Source organism: Halictus rubicundus, chromosome 8 (genome assembly GCF_050948215.1).
Source record: "Halictus rubicundus isolate RS-2024b chromosome 8, iyHalRubi1_principal, whole genome shotgun sequence".
NCBI classification, from domain to species: domain Eukaryota; kingdom Metazoa; phylum Arthropoda; class Insecta; order Hymenoptera; family Halictidae; genus Halictus; species Halictus rubicundus.
In genome coordinates, this window is record NC_135156.1 from 14994513 (window position 1) to 15010711 (window position 16199).

The 16199-nt window shown below is 41.9% G+C and overlaps 5 protein-coding genes across 7 annotated transcripts; 1 reads left to right on the forward strand and 4 right to left on the reverse strand.

Moving 5' to 3' along the window:
* Positions 1-2084: 2084 nt before the first annotated feature.
* On the reverse strand, positions 2085-3742 carry LOC143356674 (serine/threonine-protein kinase RIO3). The gene is made up of 5 exons (XM_076792561.1): positions 3613-3742; positions 3155-3271; positions 2890-3071; positions 2704-2807; positions 2085-2633 (listed from the first exon to the last, which is right to left on the reverse strand). The coding sequence occupies exons 2-5, from the start codon at positions 3247-3249 to the stop codon at positions 2370-2372; spliced, it is 645 nt and encodes a 214-aa protein (XP_076648676.1). The 5' UTR covers positions 3250-3271; positions 3613-3742; the 3' UTR covers positions 2085-2369.
* Positions 3743-3955: 213 nt separating this feature from the next.
* LOC143356386 (U5 small nuclear ribonucleoprotein 40 kDa protein) lies at positions 3956-5591 on the reverse strand. The gene is made up of 6 exons (XM_076792037.1): positions 5385-5591; positions 5177-5306; positions 4789-5102; positions 4414-4686; positions 4170-4335; positions 3956-4093 (listed from the first exon to the last, which is right to left on the reverse strand). The coding sequence occupies exons 1-6, from the start codon at positions 5496-5498 to the stop codon at positions 4038-4040; spliced, it is 1053 nt and encodes a 350-aa protein (XP_076648152.1). The 5' UTR covers positions 5499-5591; the 3' UTR covers positions 3956-4037.
* A 184-nt stretch (positions 5592-5775) lies between these two features.
* Muc (dihydrolipoamide S-acetyltransferase muc) lies at positions 5776-9022 on the reverse strand. Of its 3 annotated transcripts, none has more exons than XR_013082659.1 (7): positions 8736-9022; positions 8043-8197; positions 7582-7979; positions 7119-7495; positions 6659-6958; positions 6365-6585; positions 5776-6268 (listed from the first exon to the last, which is right to left on the reverse strand). XR_013082659.1 is itself a non-coding variant. In XM_076792031.1 (7 exons), coding segments are annotated over exons 1-7 (1482 nt in total). In that variant the 5' UTR covers positions 8858-9022; the 3' UTR covers positions 5776-6363. The 3 variants fall into 3 exon arrangements, 2 of the variants coding, with proteins under 2 accessions (XP_076648146.1, XP_076648145.1); XM_076792031.1 differs by having other exon boundaries at positions 5776-6364; positions 6457-6585; XM_076792030.1 differs by having other exon boundaries at positions 5776-6585.
* Positions 9023-9467: 445 nt separating this feature from the next.
* On the forward strand, positions 9468-10486 carry LOC143356388 (uncharacterized). Its single transcript, XM_076792039.1, has 4 exons — positions 9468-9630; positions 9857-9944; positions 10007-10193; positions 10267-10486. Exons 1-4 carry the CDS (start codon positions 9483-9485, stop codon positions 10348-10350), a joined length of 507 nt encoding a protein of 168 aa, XP_076648154.1. The 5' UTR covers positions 9468-9482; the 3' UTR covers positions 10351-10486.
* LOC143356390 (integrin beta-nu) lies at positions 10408-14829 on the reverse strand. Its single transcript, XM_076792041.1, has 12 exons — positions 14624-14829; positions 14201-14445; positions 13722-14007; positions 13448-13612; positions 12670-13122; positions 12120-12282; positions 11877-12043; positions 11461-11633; positions 11195-11388; positions 10797-10909; positions 10636-10727; positions 10408-10555 (listed from the first exon to the last, which is right to left on the reverse strand). Exons 1-12 carry the CDS (start codon positions 14780-14782, stop codon positions 10408-10410), a joined length of 2358 nt encoding a protein of 785 aa, XP_076648156.1. The 5' UTR covers positions 14783-14829.
* Positions 14830-16199: the final 1370 nt, after the last annotated feature.

The following is a 16199-nucleotide window of genomic DNA, read 5'->3' on the forward strand; positions in this document are numbered from 1 at the left end:
GGTGCACGATTGTGTGACGGCGCGTCAGCTCATCGGTGCGCGAGATCTCCCATTATCCAACTCATTTGACGCGCTGCCTATACCAAACAGCCGCGTCGCTTCCGGTCTTGCTCCGTTCGTTTCACCCGTAGATGGAACAAGCCCGCTGCGGCCAACTATGAAAACCGCGGCGAGTGGGAAGCGGAAAAAGGGGAAGAGGAAAGAGGAAAGAGGAAAGGGGGAACGAGCGCGAACGAGCACCGTTCGAGTAACAGGAAGCGGCGCGCGATCAACTACGTCGGAATGTAAATTGAGGATCGACCGAGGCTCGAACAAAAGAAAAGGTTGCCACGAGTAGCTCCGCGCTCGAGGGACGCCTCCGGTGCCCAAGAGGTAAAGGACCCCCAAGGCAGTCCCGTAAAACCGTGCAAGGTGCATCCCGATCGAAATTCGAGGCCGCCTTTCGATCCTCCGCAACCTTTGATCGTCCGCCGCGCTTTCCACCCCTCGATCCGTTTCCCACGCTGTGGAAATTGGTATCGGCCGCAGGCATTCCGCGGGATCCGGAGAAAGAACGCATCGAACGGCCCACGCAGCGTTCCACCACACCTTCGCAAATATTGACCCGTCTGAGTTCCTCGGAACATCGTAAAAACAACATTTCGCTCATTTTTACATTGCCGTCCGTTAATGCCGCCGCGGCGACGCTCGATATCTGGTCCTTGATAACGATCTTAACAGTGCTATCTTTATGTGCATTGAAATTTTTATTTTCGATTGACTTTTCTCCATGCAGAATGTTTGTTTCTCTAAAGCTTTGTTTTAACAGTTGTCGGGGCTGCTAAAAACTTCCTGTGTTTGACATGCAAACAAACCGTTGATAACGCATGATAGATAGTATACTATTTATTATTCGTTTTTCGTTCCCGATCGACCTTGAAATCGACCCGTAACATCATTTCGAATGATCCCATATCTTCCTTAATTTATCTCCGCCGCTACGGATGCGTTCCTATTATGCGTCATTATCTGGCCAAGTATCTGCAAATTATGCACTAACGACGACATTAACGTCCATCCTGATCCCCGTTTCTTCCATCTTTCATCCTTGCTTCCACGGCTCTTCATTCTCTCGGTATTAATTAGGCCTCGGTTATTAATTTCGCGGCGCGTTGTATTTGCTTCCTTTCCTCCTTCCTAGATTGTGAGATCCCCCGAGACCTCGCGAGACCTCGCGGGACTTTGCGGTCTCTCGCGAGCATAATATCTCCGCTAAAAATGTTCATAACGGGAACCTTCTTTACATTGAAAGCACCGAAAATCATTCGACTCGGTTACAGAGAGAAATCACTCTAGAGTCTAATGAGTCTAAAACGTCTATAGCTGTAACAGTTTTGCAGAAAACAGTTTCTAACGCTTTGCGTACTTTGGCGCAACAGTGCGTTGTCCGTATCATGAATAAGTTAACAGTTTGACGCATAGCGAATTATCTAACAGGAAAATTTTAATGTATTACAGAAGTCTATGATCGGCAGATAAGGCCAATTTTAATTGTGAATCCATGGAACATTCTCAATAACGAAATTTAATAAGTTCTCGGATTATTTTGTAAAAGAAGATTTTTCATATGTATATAGGCAAGGCTTAGGTGGCGACAGTGGCTCCGCTAGTGGCAAAATGTGGAAGCTCTATTCAGAGTCCGTACAGCGCCATTTCGCGTAGCGGCAAAACGCCCAAACTGCTAGTCAAACGTTACCGACTGATGATAAACCTTGGTATCGCTAGATGGCGTTGGCACACAAATACTAATTTTAATGGAAGTTCTGATACCTGCCGCAGGTGGCGCCACCAGTTTTATTCTTAAATTTATCGTCTGTCGGTAACATTTGGCTTCGAGCTTGAGCGTTTTGCCACTACGTGGAATGGCGCTGTACGGACCCCTGAGCGGAGCTTTTATATTTTGTCACAAGCGGCGCCACAATCACCTGATAAATTGATAAATCCCAGATAATTTCCTCTCCTGTTAAATTAATTGTGATAAACTAATTACTCAGTCACTCGAATCAGTTTTATTCCGTTCCAATAGTTTACAAAATTTGAATATACGTTTATTCGTTCAGCTTTTTATTCCAATGCAATTATGCCGTGAACTTCACTGCACTTTACAAAGTGTTTAATGTCAAAAACAATTACAGTTTAATAATACAATGATTGAATTCTTTCGTTGAAACTAAATAATTCTTTTTTTCACGTAAGACGAAGAAAACACTGAATAGTCTTACTCAATTTCAATTACAATCCAGGAACAATATCAGACAAATCTGTGTATATATTATTGAATAAAATTATATCACCAGAAACATATTTACACGAACAAAATGTTCTTTGTTCTACTTTGTATGTGGTCGTGCTTTTGCTTTTTGTCTGGAACATTGAGCATGGCTATGTGCTCTTAAACTGTTGAACACTTTGTTGTTTAATTTGACATCAAATCCCCCTGTATCACCTGTGTGAATGCCAGGGGGGAAATGCAGTACTCTGCATGCGTTTATCCTGGAGGACATCAGCATGTCATGCTTTGTGACAATTTGAGAACCCTCGCCCATTTTTTTATATCCGCAACGCGGAATTGAAGCATACTCCTTTTCTATGCTCTGAAAAATATTAAAAGTAATTTAACAATGTAATTCGCTGCAGAAATAAGTTCGATATACTACCAATTACCACAAATCGATCAAAATCCCTTGTTGCATCCTCTATTTCTTTATTACTTTTGTCTTCCTGGTCATCGGACACAGATGTTCTGTAGTTTGTGTAGGAAATATTGACTGCAAGAATATAAAAATTTATTACTGCTTAAAAAAACTTTTTAGGATATTCAGGATACTAGATAAAGAAATATTATCTTGCCTTTAGCATCTCGATTAAATTTTTCCTCTGTGCGTTTTATCATAAGGTCATATTCTTTGTTGAACTGATCTTGCAACATATGTGCAATCACTTCGTCACTATCTGTATCATGTGCTTCATATAATGAACAATCTTGTATGCTGACATCGTCCATTGATTCTACCTCACACTTCTTTATTTCTCTGTTAGTGGAAATGCAATAATGTGTATTTTCATTATTCATGAAAAATATTCGGACTAAATAAGTAATTAATCATTTGCTTACTTTTCTTGCAAACTACTTGCAAGCTGCTCCGAAGTTATCTCCAGGAGGCTGACTGGTCCTTCTACTGGTTGGATTTTCGCCCACGGTGTCGACATTTTTATAACTTAAATTATGCGCCTGAAAAAAACACTTTATCAGGTACCTTAAAGCCACAATTAAAAAACAAACAGATTGTGAATTTGTGGTTAAGTTGCACAACAAGATGCAACTTTCGATTTATAAAGAATTAGAGGTTAACACGTAGTAGCCTGTTCGAGTTTTTGAAATACTTTCAAATTAAAATGTCTCGACAATAGATTCTCGAAGTTGTTCTTATATTAAGCTATTTCTGAATCATTTGATTGACGTAATGTCATCACAAGGTGGTATCAAGGTTTTCGCGATATAATTCACAGCGTTCTATTTATTTATCTACTTACTTGGGAACGTAAAAGAAATATTCGAAAATGTTCACCTACCTTAAACCTAGATGGAACAAATTAAAAAATTTGGAAGACGAGTAAACTGATAAACAGATAAAGGGTGTGAATGAAAAACAATGAACTATGCGATGTGAAGTTGTGTTACTGTCAACTCGTAGTGGGATTCTGTGAGATCGATAAACGGGTGCTGGTACCAACAAAAAGATTAAATAAATTTTTCTTGCCACAAAACGTTTGTTACATGTTGGACGAACCTGATAAAGCATAATTGAAGTACTAAATCCAAAATAAAATTATAAAATCTAGACAGATGCATTTATTCCAACTATTGCTCGAATATTAATAAAAAGAATCGTTACTAAATAAGGATTTCATGACATATGATACAAGTCCTTAAACTATTTTATTTTTGTACATGGTCTTAAATATAAAATTCATCGAAAATGGGGCTGAAAGTTTCATTAAGAAACCTCAATTTCGCCTAGGTATATTTGTTTGTCACTAGATCCGGAACAAACTGAAAGAAGACATACATTAGGATCACTGTTCACACATGAGATTTAAAAGTATTTATTATTTAATATATATATTACCGATAGGTTCCTTAGGATGAAAATCAATGTCATTAACAGACCCATTATGGCCAGGCAATTTGTACAATATCCTACGACTTGTAGTATCCCAAATATAATGAAATCTATCTGATGATCCGGCTGATACTTTGCTGCCATCTGGTGACCATGCACACCTCAGGAGATTCTATCGCATAATTATTCGAATGCAATTATTTGCAATAATTATTAAAATAGTGATATCAAAAAAAGTTAGGAAGTAAACCTTTTCAAAGTTATGCTGATGACCAGAAAGGATTTTAACACACCGCTCGTAAGGAGCGAATGGTCTCACATCCCAAATTCTTAACGTGTTGTCCATAGCATTAGAAAGTATGTATGATCCATCCGGACTTAAACTAAGTCCGGTAATGGTGTCAGAATGCCCCTTGAGTTTATAAAGGACAGCATTCTTTCTTAGATCCCACACTTTTATATCGTTGTCTATTCCACCACTTATTACTTGCTCTGCAGTGTCGTTAAATGTAACAGCTGTGACCTGAAACAATAAAAGAAACGAATGAAACTCAAATTAACGATCTTTTATTTTATTCTAAATAAAATGTACTCAAGCTTGGTTCTGAGATGGCAATAATAATACCTGATATGTATTGTTTAAGGTATAACATTGTCCCCTTTTTCTGGGATCCCAAACACGTATCGTACTATCGTCGCTACCAGAACAAAGTTGAGTAAGGCCTCTCCTTGCGCCAGAGACAGAATTAACAAAAGAAGTGTGGCCTTTGAGCTTCTTAATCCTGGTTCCAGCAACTATGTCCCATAAACCTAGCGTCATATCTGTGCTAGCAGTATACAAGTGACTGCCGTCGGGACTAAAATGTAATTCCATAATTGCCCCGCTGTGGCCACTCATCACAGAGATGTTTTCGCATTCTCCATAAACATTCCAAATAACTGTAAATTTATTGATTAACATTTACTATCAATTCACGAGGCGACTCGATTCATACTCAAAATTCATAACATACAAATTTGTCGATCGAATCCGGTGGAAGCGAGGTATTGCCCTTCTGGATGAAATTCAAGAGAAAAAATATCACCCTGGTGTCCTTCCAGAAGCATAATTGGTGCGAACAATGATGATGTTCTAGGAGGTCCCTGTGAAACGCGAAAAACATTGTTGGGAGAAAAGTAGAACGAAACATTATGAATTAAGGTTAAGTACGACACACATACATTTTGTACGACCGCTTTTTCTCTGCTGCTGAAGACCACCTCGTTTTTAGTCCTCTTCGAAGCAGGAACTAGTGCTAAAATATCATCCCCTTTACGTTTGTCTAAGATCGGCATTTTGAATAACTATACGCGATTTTATTTACAACGCTTGTGTACACGCTGTTGACAGATAAACAGTTTTGTCAGATGGCGCTTCGATCGTCTTATCTTTTTTAAAAGTAATCTTAATCTCAAGGAATCGAAATTATCTTAATCAGACAGTTGAATAATTTTACGTTTTGATAACTACTGGGTATAATTAATTATACAATGTGTAACAAAAATTTTGTCGGTCTAAGGAAAGAAAAGATGAAATTCGATGGACAGTGTGACTATAGTGAAATCAGATCAATTAAATTTGAAGTTATAATTTATTAAATATGATATACGCATTTATAGTATATGTATTTATTTGTTTACTATAAACATTTTGACACATTTCGTTATTCTCTTTTCAGTGTACCCTAACTAACAATTACATTCTGCGTTTACATAGGAGGGCCATAATTACATCTCATAAATACACATATTTACAGGTGGCCACTACTATCGCAGGGGAGGGAGAGATTTTTGTGGTTTCTCGAATACGATTTCAAAATACAAGGTGTTTCAGGGGAATCGCAAAAAATTTTAAAACGATCGATATGCCGCTTCTTCGTCTGCGCTGACTTTCTGATCGCCAGCCCTTTACTTTACATTCTGTGAAAAACCACATGAAAATTTCTACATCGTGTAAAGAAACGAAACGAATTCGTCATGATGTTCGTGAAAACGTGTTGGTCCAGAGCTCGGAAGACGCGTCGACCAGAAAGGAAAGATAATGTGCCCGCAATAAAGCTCGGATCCTATCAGAAATCGTTAATTTGCAAATGTGTAAAGCAAGGCGATTCAATATCGTACTATACACAAATATACAGGACATTCATCGTCACCTTTCGTACCTGAACAGAAGAACGTTTTGTGTTTTTTTCTTTTTCGTGTATTCTGCGCTTACTCAAACTACGTCCTTGAACACTTTAACGGTCGAACTTACTACAATAGCATGTTTGTAGGGTTCTCCAAGAAGCTCTTGAACGCGGCTAACCATTGAGCACCGACCGCACCGTCCACGGTACGGTGGTCGCAGCTGGCAGTGACGGACATGTACTGGGCACTTGAAAATCTACAACAGAAATGATTGAGAAGACAAATTCTTTCTAATTTTTAAAGAAACCAACTGCACAAGGAATGCTTACCCTTGATCATTCTTGGCAGGTACTAATCTTGTTTCAGTGGTACCGACAGCAACGATTATGGACTGAGGTGGGTTTATAATGGCAGAGAAGTTCTTCACGCCGAACATACCCAGATTAGATATCGTTATGGTTCCACCCTGGAATTCTTGTGGCTGAAGCTTTCCTTCTCTTGCTTTTGCGGCTAACGCTTTTACGTCATTGCTAATTTGAATTATACCCTTCGTATCTGCGCCGAAGACTATTGGCGTAATCAGACCGTTATCTGTGCTAACCGCCACGCTTACATCGACGCTATTGTATCTAAAAAAAGAAGAAGAAGACGCACGTTATATTAACGTGAACACTATGTACATATCGGAGATAATTAGACGGCAGACTTGTATGTAAAATAAAAATTGTTTGCCATATAAATATTCCTTGCTTCTTTTAATAATGTTAACGACAATATAGAAAAACTTACTGTCTAATGACGTTGCCCATCCAAGCACTGTTGCCTTCAGGCACTTTTTTGCAGGCCATCGCGATCGCTTTGATAATGATGTCGTTTACACTGATCTTCACCTTCTCTTTCTCCATCATTTTGTTAAATTGTGCTCGCATTGCTAGAGCCGCGTCCATCTTCACATCTATCGATAAATAATAATGTGGGATGGTTTGTTTGCTTTCCAATAGACGTTTCGCGATTACTGCTCGAATATTGGACACAGGTACATCCATTCCACCTGGAGCACCCATTGCCATTCCAGGTTGGATAGCGCCTGCTACAGCGCCTGCTGGTGCAGCACCTGCTAAGTCTTTAGATGTTATAGAACCATACAATCCAGATCCTTTCAGGCCCTGCATCAAACGCGATTAATGTAGACTATTGCAAATAAGTATGCTAGACGTCATCGATGAATCAATCAAGAAACTTTGCAAATCACCTGTAAGCTCAGGCCTTTCTCAGCAGCGAGCTTCTTGGCCAATGGACTAGCATATATTCTTTCTCCGGAGGATGCAGGCAGTGTGGCAGCTGCAGATGATGGTGGTGCTACAGGGGACGGAGGAGGAGCGGATGGTGCCGCAGAAGGAGAAGCTGCTGGTGCAGCAGCAGCGGCTTGTGGCGGTGGAGTGGCTGGAGAGTCGTCTTTGAAGTCTTTGAAAGCAGCTACACTGGCCTCATCCGAAACAATTATACAAACAAGCTTGCCGATCGGAACATTTTTTGTTCCAGCAGCCACAAGAATCTTTGCCAGGTACCCTTCCTCAGGAGTCTCGAAACCCATTGTTGCCTTATCAGTTTCAATTTCTGCTAGCAGGTCACCTTCGTTCAGTTTGTCACCTAAAACCAAGTACAACGATTGTAAGAGATTATCGATCGAACACGATCGATCGCTTGTCTTACCTTCTTTCTTCTGCCAGCTGATAATGGTGCCTGTTTCCATGGTAGGAGACAGCGCAGGCAGCTGTACCTTGACATGATCTGGGTAATCGGCGTAAAACCTGAACTGCTGCTTCCATGGTGCCACAGTGAGGCGTACATTATTATGAACTTGAATCCTGAATTCAAATAAAGAACTGTTTCAATAAAAAATACAATTGCAGTAAAAATTAAATACTTAAAAGAGAGAGTGTGCCTGTTAATTATTTGATATATGCTGCGGTGTTTGAAATGTCTCGGTTAGTACTCGCGTATACGTGTGACGCAGTACCAATAGGAAATTGGAGCTCATTCAAGAACTCTTACTCATTAGTACAGCACAGGTCAAGCAGAGTGAACATTGCTCGTACATAGAGTAAAAGGTGGCCTTGACTGATCACTTGATTGAATGTTAAATTTAATTAGAATAACACGATTCTTTGCAATGCGATGACACAAGATGCGATGTAGGGAGTGGCTGGGTCATTATCAGGTATCAAGTGGAAAAGCGGGAAATGGTGTTCGCAAGATAGTGTGCCTAAGTAGAATGAGACGATCGTCAGACGTGGTTGCAGAAAAGATAACCTTAAAGGCGAACAGCGACCGAACTATGACTCGCGCAAGGACGGAACATTTTACAAGAACATTGAAATACGACAGTGACGTTAGAGGAAATACCTTTGAAGATGTTTTCTGTGAAGACATCGTATGACCACGGATCTTACGACGTTCGTGCGCACGGAACTTCGTAATATAACGCGTGCCAATTCATTACGTAGACTGCTCGTGGTTCGTATCATAATCTCGGATGATTCGATGAGGTCCTTCACTACCTTTTACGTAGCAAGTCGACGGGAATTCGATGATTTGGTAGAAATAAGTTCGGTTTAACACCTCGCACGGCGACGTCCACGAGCGTGTCAACGGTGTGTTAGGGGTTATCACGGAACACGACTAGGAACGGACGATACGAGCACCGAATTAGAGGTCGTCTGCAAGGTCACGTGGCTTTGAGTTTAAAGGTGCTTTTTCAAAAGGGGGGAATCATCGTTGGAGGGGAATTGATACGCGCACGAGGAGACGCTGAGGCATAGAGATACGGATAATCTATGGAAATGATTTTCTGTCGCGAAAAAATTTCCGGCAATTATTCTCGCTAAGGTTACACCGATAGTGTCATTGGTGAAACAGAACGGACACTGCTATTTTCTAGACGGAGGGATCGCTTGATCTACGCGCGATCTAGCGTAAACGGTATTCACAACGCCGCACCGATCCAAACGTTTACCGACGAGGCTGCATCTACATTTTGAATTCTCGCTTCTTGACGCGCGTTTTATGTTTGAATATTTCAAAAAGTTTGAGAATTGATTCTCCTAATATACGCGTGTATAAAATCTGTACGTGAAATCGTGGACTATCGGAATGACGAATAAACGTGATAAAAAAACACGCGGTCCAAGTAAGAAAAATGTAATAATATTCGGTGATGGGAAGTTTACGTTCCCGAATAAAGATACGTACGAAGGAGAGTATAAACTTACTTCTGGACAGCTCATGTTAGTTAAACAAGGTTATTATTGTATACAAATGTAACTTACAATTACTACTTGTATGTATCATGTTATTTAAATGGTTTTCGTAATTATTATTTATATATATATATATATATATATATATATATATATATATATATATATATATATATAATCATATAATGATATATTTTATCATTTAAAAATTGATGTATGTTATGTCATTTAACAAATGTTATAATTATTATCTAACTTACTGAGCAGGTAAAGGGGTGTACACAACCGATAATTTCGACACATACGACGGTGAATGGAACGATGATGAATTTGCCGTCGGTGAAATACGCATCCGGTAAGTATGAGCTAATTACGTGTTCGGTACATAAATTGTTAATTAGATCTTGACGGTTTTAGCTATAATAACAACGCCGAGTTTAAAGGTGATATTGATTCAAATGGGATCATGAACGGCCCGGGAACTTACGTGTTCCCTGACGGATCCTCTCTCGAAGCAATTTGGTTAAATAATATGCCATTCATGAACATTATTTATAGAGAGCCCCTTGGGCACAAGTGGGTGCTTTATCGCGTGTCGAACGAGGTGAATACAATTTTCAAAATGTGTACAAACTGATTCTCTACTGTAAAAAATAAGACCGTGGTTTTGGTTACAGGCGTTAACGTTCTCACCTGGGAACCACTTTTGGGACGATATGCTGTATTACCAGAATACTATCGGTTCTACTGAGAATGCATAAAATTCCTTCATTTTTTCACTCGATAAATTTACTGCAATCCTCGCTTGTACACCGTACCTAATCCTCTTTGTAATATATCGACGGGACCTTGTACTTCGATACAGCAGATTTATACAATGGATTTTGATTTAAACTGAACATGGTTTTACTTCGTTCTAGCTCGAACTTTTCGTACTCCAGTTTATCCTTTCTGGTGACCCAAACTCTGTGCAATTAAATTATGGTCAACGGACGTCCCAAAAATTCTCTCTTAGTTTGTTCAATTGGATTTTAGGAGATACTCACTTCCAAATTAATATAAACACCAATCCAACGACTACTATTGCAAGAAAGATCCACAGAGACATCGTCGCTGTTGCTATTGTTGTACTGCATATCTGATAAATTTAGATAGACGATACGTTAATAATATTATTGCTCGCGCGTAGGATTCTTCTAACCATTACCTGTTTCCCAATCTTCAGCAAAACGCGATTGTCCTTCTGGAACTCGTATATGTACGGTATCTTGCACGTCGTGCTCTCTTTCTTAGTCTCCACGAAGCAGTAGTGATGGTCGTCTATTACAATTCAAAGAAGGCTTCATGTATTGCTTTGACTCTGAGGAATCGAGTGTAATATCTTTTACGACTGCATTATCGGCAACGATTAGGTCCATTTAAATCTTCGCCCACAAAAGTTTACCGAACATATGTACATTTAAAGGTACTTTTACTGAACACCGCGTGATCTTCTCATTGCACCGAATCAAAAAGCTGCCAATTTAAATTAAACGCTTATATTATAGCACCGAGTCAAAGTGCACATGGACACAGTCGTTCAAGGATTACCCGTTCGTCTGTTACCTGTATCGACGAGGCCCACTGACTTGGTGCTGTAGTCAGTAACATTCGTCCGACAATTGTCGGCGGTCCTCTGCGGATCCTCGATGGTGGCGTTCACGCAACCGTTGTAGAGCGTGCAGAGGCCGCTCGAGCCTGAGCTAATTGATGACTCGCAATACTTGCCGTGATAATGAATGTTGTTGTCGATCTTGCACCTGGGAGCATAATATACGATTATATTATTCATCGTACAGGATCGATGCACATATAAACGATCGAATACGAACTGGCACTCGCCGCATTTGCAATCTCCGTGACCGGAACAGACGTCTTCGCTTCCTGGAGCCATGCAAAGCTCTACCATAGTCGCGCATTCACACGTCTCACCCTTCCAATCCGACAAACATCGACAGACACCGCAGTCGCAGTCGCCTCTACCCCCACATTCTAGTCCCTCGAACTAACAACAAAAAGTTCGTTTAAGCGGGTACTCTGATTTATCATTTTCAATTTTGTTTAGTTATATTTTGTTCCTCTATCTCTAATAGTTTCGAAGATAACTGTACTTTGGGGGATGTTTTCACCCCTTCGACGTGGACGATGGCCGAAAATTTTTCCCAAGAACTACTTCTCACAAAAGTGTCGTTAAAATCGGCTTGTGTAACTCGGATACACGTTGGATAATCGGCATTTTCGCATTTACCATTTTGCAGGGGGTACACTCGCAGAACCGGCCCAAATAGCCCGCGTCGCAGGAACAGCTGCCGCAAGTGCAATCCCCTCTGTTGGAGCAGATCTTCGTGTCGCTGGGAGCCATGCATTGCAGCGTGTAGTCTACCGAGCTGCTTTGATCGCAGTCGCAATACTCTCCTGCGAAATTAATGTTCGTCGATAATAAATCTGCTCGTCGTACTCGCGCCAACGGTTCGATTCACGAATCTCTCACCGGACCATCCGAATTCGCATTTGCAGACGCCGCACTCGTCGAAGCCGTGCACGCAACGTGAATTGTCGGAGTCCTTGCACTTGCAGCCGCATAACAGTTCAACGTCGATCACAACTTCGGAGGCTTTGGATGCGAGCGCGTCCTCGATCACGACCCTTTGTTTCTGGGAAATGTCATAACGATGTCGTTATCGCTTCAGGAAATATAAAATCGATCGTTTTTCGACGATATTCCAATTTGCTCAAAGACAAGTTCAAATAAACCGCCACGAAACGCATCGAACAATGGTACCGGTAGTGCCAATGTGGTGGCCATCGTTAAGGGGCAATGTCGATGTGGTTGCAACCACGAAGGGGCACAATCTCGCGGTTGCAGCCACTGAGGGGCATGTTCTTGCGGTTGTCATTATTCAGGGGAGAGCCTGAGGTAAACTGCTGAAACTTAAGGAATGTTTGTGAATTTAACGTAAAGAATGTACCGAACCAATTTTCTTTCGGATTGTGTAAATAGTTGACTACACTATTGAAGCATCTGAAAAAGTTTCACTTGCCAATAGACTCTCGTTCCTCGGACACTGGTCGAACGAAAGCACCACCTTGAAATCGTAGTCCTTGCCCTCCTCTATGTCCTCGCACTCGTTCCTTTCGATTTCATCTTCTTTGTTACAATTGGAAAAGTATTGCACGCGAAGCGGGCCCGTCGAGTTATCTCGCAGCACGACCTTCGTGATCAGGTCGTGATAGGAGCTTTTGATGATCTGGAGGATGTTCGAACTGTTCTCAGCCAAGGTGGCGACTCGCGCTTTCTCCTCCAACAGGTCAGCGATGTGCTCGTACTCCCGACGTCGGTTCTCCGTCACGGCGAATATCAGATTGACCTTGTTGTCCTTCAGCAGCCTCGACACCTCCGCCAGGGACGGATAGTCGAACGTCTTCGACATGCTATACATCCCGTCCTTGTCCAGGTGACACTTGAAGTCTGAACGGGCCACGGTGCCGGTCAGCTGCAAAAATTTTCCGGCGTCTTCAGTCTCGGTTCGTTATTACTCTAGTCAGTTACTTTTAGTTTATGTTTAGCTCATGATCCACAGCAGAGAGTCTCTTTAAAAAATATTCAACAGCAATTTTGCTGACGAACCAACAAGCGAACCTGCCGAAGACGATTGAATCTTGGAATTCAATTTTGGAATTGTTTCTTAAAAGAAGATTTTCAAGTTCTGGTTCAATCAGAGACGAAGAGTTTCTAATCATTGTGACCGCCAAAGAAAATAGAGTGACGCTGTACTTCGAGTACAGCTCTCCTTCCGACAAAACAGAGTACACCTTCACCTTTCCGTCCCCGGCGAAATGCAAGTATCCGTCGGTGGCCATCAGGATGATCTTCCGAGCCTGATGAGCCCAGCCAACCTGTTCCGCGCAGAGTATAGTCTGCACCACGCCGTCCATTCCTGCCTCCAAATTGTCCGCGTTCCCTGTAATAGGGCTGTCGCTCACCTGAAAGAAAAAAAAAACAACAGAAATCTTGTTGACCCCAGTTGGGATCAAGAACTACGCGTCCTTCGAGTTCTCCATCCTCGTTCCCCGAGCGACCTTGGAAGCGTACCTCTTTGATGAACCGCTGAATGTCGTTAGTAAAACTCAACCTATGCTGGAATGCGTAGAGCGGAGCGCAATCCTCGTACTCGCTCCTGCAAGGATTGTCCTCGAGTCCTGGGAACACGACCGGCATCAGAGGCTTGTCCGCGTAGCTGCCGAATCCCAGACGATAGTTCTTGGTGAACATTCGCAGCGTGTCCGTCATGTTCCGGCCTAGGTTCACCAGGGTCTGTTTGTCGTCCTGCATCGTCCATGTCAGGTCCATCAGGTAGTACAGATCTAGAGGATAGTTCCTGGAAGAACGATCCGGCTCGTGGAACGTCAAATAGGACTTAATCTTTATGAATAAGAATTGTCTTCGTCACTTTGAAGAGACAAGACCCAGATAGACATTTTCCCGTAATAATTTTAACAAGTCTTTAGACAATTTAAATCCGCAGTCTAATCGTTACTGGCGTAAAGGGTCGAAAGCTGGTGAAAACGCACTTGGCTGGCCTGTAACTGAGATTGATCACCGTCCTCGAATGAGGTTCAAGTCTGACTTTGACCTTCTGCGGCCTCAGTTGCACGGATGCCTGGCTTGACTCGGTAACGTCATCGAATTGACGGTTCTCCAGCAACTGTACCGACCCTTTCGAAGCTGTGCGGATCTCGGCGGGATTGCAATGGAACGCCATCAGGCTCTCCGGCAGGTTGCATCTTGGTTTGCCCACCGTCGAGTTCGAGTACGACTGAGAAAACGGGAAAACGGTGTAGGTGTCGGGGTACCCGGAAATGTTCGATACCCTGATGGGGACGAGTCGGAATTACAAGTGATAGCAGTTTTATTCTTTCCGTAAAATCAGTCAGATCTACACGACTAGCGAGGACGGTTCTCCAGAGATCTAGGTAGAAGAAATTCCGTTTTACCCAGTCGCTGCACCACGCACAGTTCGAGTTGCTCTCTAAGCAACTCTCGCAGGTGTTATGGGACACGCAGACTTTCATCAGCTTGGTGTCCAGGGCTTCGAGATCGTTCCATCCGAGGATCAGGATGGTCGCGAACAGCAACGCTCGGGAAATCCGCATTTTTGTTGATCGTGGTATAAATGAGAACGATCCGAGCACACTTTCAACACTCGTTGCACCCTTTTGGGAACGGGGTGCAGTGATTTTGGCGAAATAAAAGGCTCTCTTATTTTCGCGTTACCGGTGCGAGATCTAACACGGAATTGGCACGAGTATCGGGACTAACGCGTTCGCTATCTGCGGTATTGATAACGATAAACCACGATTTCGTTCGGGAAATAGATGTAGATGGCGGGTATCGCTTTGCAGTATTTACAAAACCTCCGATTTTATCTTCCACGCGAGTTCCGAGCCGCTCGCCGGCCAATCGAACGATATCGAGTGTGAATCAGAAGAGGTCTTTGATTACCATTGGGTCGGGCTACCTTGACCATGAATTGAAAAACTCGGTCGCCCGAAATTGTACCTCTGTAATCTGCTTTGATCGTTTTACCATCGGCGGGACGCTACCTGAGCTTAACTACTAGAGAAAATATTTGCAGCGGAGACGGAAAGATAGTTTCGAAGACACTATAACAGTTTCCGAATAGATTTTTAATTACATAATTACTCGTCGAAATGGCTAAAAGCGTTTGCAAGTTCCCACTGCGTTTCCGCGTAAATAAATATTTTTTGGTATGTAACACATGAAAATTGGAAGATTCGGTTTATTAAAGTATCGCGCAGCTTTCACTGCGCGGATTTCTGTATGATTATAATTCCTGCGTTGACGAATTTATTATTGAAACGATATGAGTAGGAGAAATGCAACGTTTATTGCATCTCGAACCACCTGCGGCTTCGAAAATTTGCCATTCACGTTCTCCATACGTATAAATTCAGTAAGTAGAATAGGTAAGTGTGTTCACTCGCTTGAACGAACTATGGTGACTAATGTGTCCGCCTGTCATACATCATTATCTTCCTAGAAAAGGTAGAAAACTAAGTAGAGCACACACCAAGGTGCAATCGTTATCTCAACACATTCGTGCCTCCATTTCTCGTAAACGAATTTTTCTTCAACTTTCATACATGTGTAAGGTTCCAACATTGCCTCCTCTTTTTACTGATTTTAGCGTAAAACACGGAACTAATATTGATCCAAAGGAACTCGTAAATGTGCTTTTAATGCGTTCTAAACGACGATTGCCTTCCATTTGAGAATGACGGGCACTTGTGCAACGACGAGTCCCGTGTGGCTTCATTATCGCTTTACATCGTTGACACAGTAATTAAGTGGAGTACGAACCGACTGCGTTCTCTCATTAGTAGGACGGTTATCATTACGGATATAATCGTTAAACTTTTCAGACGGTTTTATTCGTTATTGTACTGGACTGTGGACTTTGTCAGTGCAACAGTTCGTACCTGATTTCCTATTAAAATACAACAAGGAATCGGCCACGAGCTTTTGCACTGACCTAACATAATAGAAGAC

Bases quoted from the DNA above. Each gene is read 5' to 3' on its own strand.
- LOC143356674 (XM_076792561.1), bottom strand. From the start codon at position 3,249: ATGTCGACACCGTGGGCGAAAATCCAACCAGTAGAAGGACCAGTCAGC. The intron at 2,808-2,889 runs GCAAGATAATAT...ATATTCTTGCAG, and splicing joins ATTTAATCGAGATGCTAAAG to TCAATATTTCCTACACAAAC. The intron at 2,634-2,703 runs GTAATTGGTAGT...AATATTTTTCAG, and splicing joins GGGATTTTGATCGATTTGTG to AGCATAGAAAAGGAGTATGC.
- LOC143356386 (XM_076792037.1), bottom strand. From the start codon at position 5,498: ATGCCGATCTTAGACAAACGTAAAGGGGATGATATTTTAGCACTAGTT. The intron at 4,687-4,788 runs GTATTATTATTG...TTATTGTTTCAG, and splicing joins CCTTAAACAATACATATCAG to GTCACAGCTGTTACATTTAA. The intron at 4,094-4,169 runs GTAATATATATA...GTCTTCTTTCAG, and splicing joins TCATCCTAAGGAACCTATCG to TTTGTTCCGGATCTAGTGAC.
- LOC143356388 (XM_076792039.1), top strand. From the start codon at position 9,483: ATGACGAATAAACGTGATAAAAAAACACGCGGTCCAAGTAAGAAAAAT. The intron at 9,945-10,006 runs GTAAGTATGAGC...TGACGGTTTTAG, and splicing joins GTCGGTGAAATACGCATCCG to CTATAATAACAACGCCGAGT. The intron at 10,194-10,266 runs GTGAATACAATT...TTTTGGTTACAG, and splicing joins TTTATCGCGTGTCGAACGAG to GCGTTAACGTTCTCACCTGG.
- Muc (XM_076792031.1), bottom strand. From the start codon at position 8,857: ATGATACGAACCACGAGCAGTCTACGTAATGAATTGGCACGCGTTATA. The intron at 8,198-8,735 runs GTATTTCCTCTA...ATTTGAATTCAG, and splicing joins CACAGAAAACATCTTCAAAG to GATTCAAGTTCATAATAATG. The intron at 7,980-8,042 runs GTAAGACAAGCG...ACTTGGTTTTAG, and splicing joins CAGCTGGCAGAAGAAAGAAG to GTGACAAACTGAACGAAGGT.
- LOC143356390 (XM_076792041.1), bottom strand. From the start codon at position 14,782: ATGCGGATTTCCCGAGCGTTGCTGTTCGCGACCATCCTGATCCTCGGA. The intron at 13,613-13,721 runs GTACGCTTCCAA...TTTTTCTTTCAG, and splicing joins TTCAGCGGTTCATCAAAGAG to GTGAGCGACAGCCCTATTAC. The intron at 11,634-11,876 runs GTAAATGCGAAA...TTTTGTTGTTAG, and splicing joins AGTGTACCCCCTGCAAAATG to TTCGAGGGACTAGAATGTGG.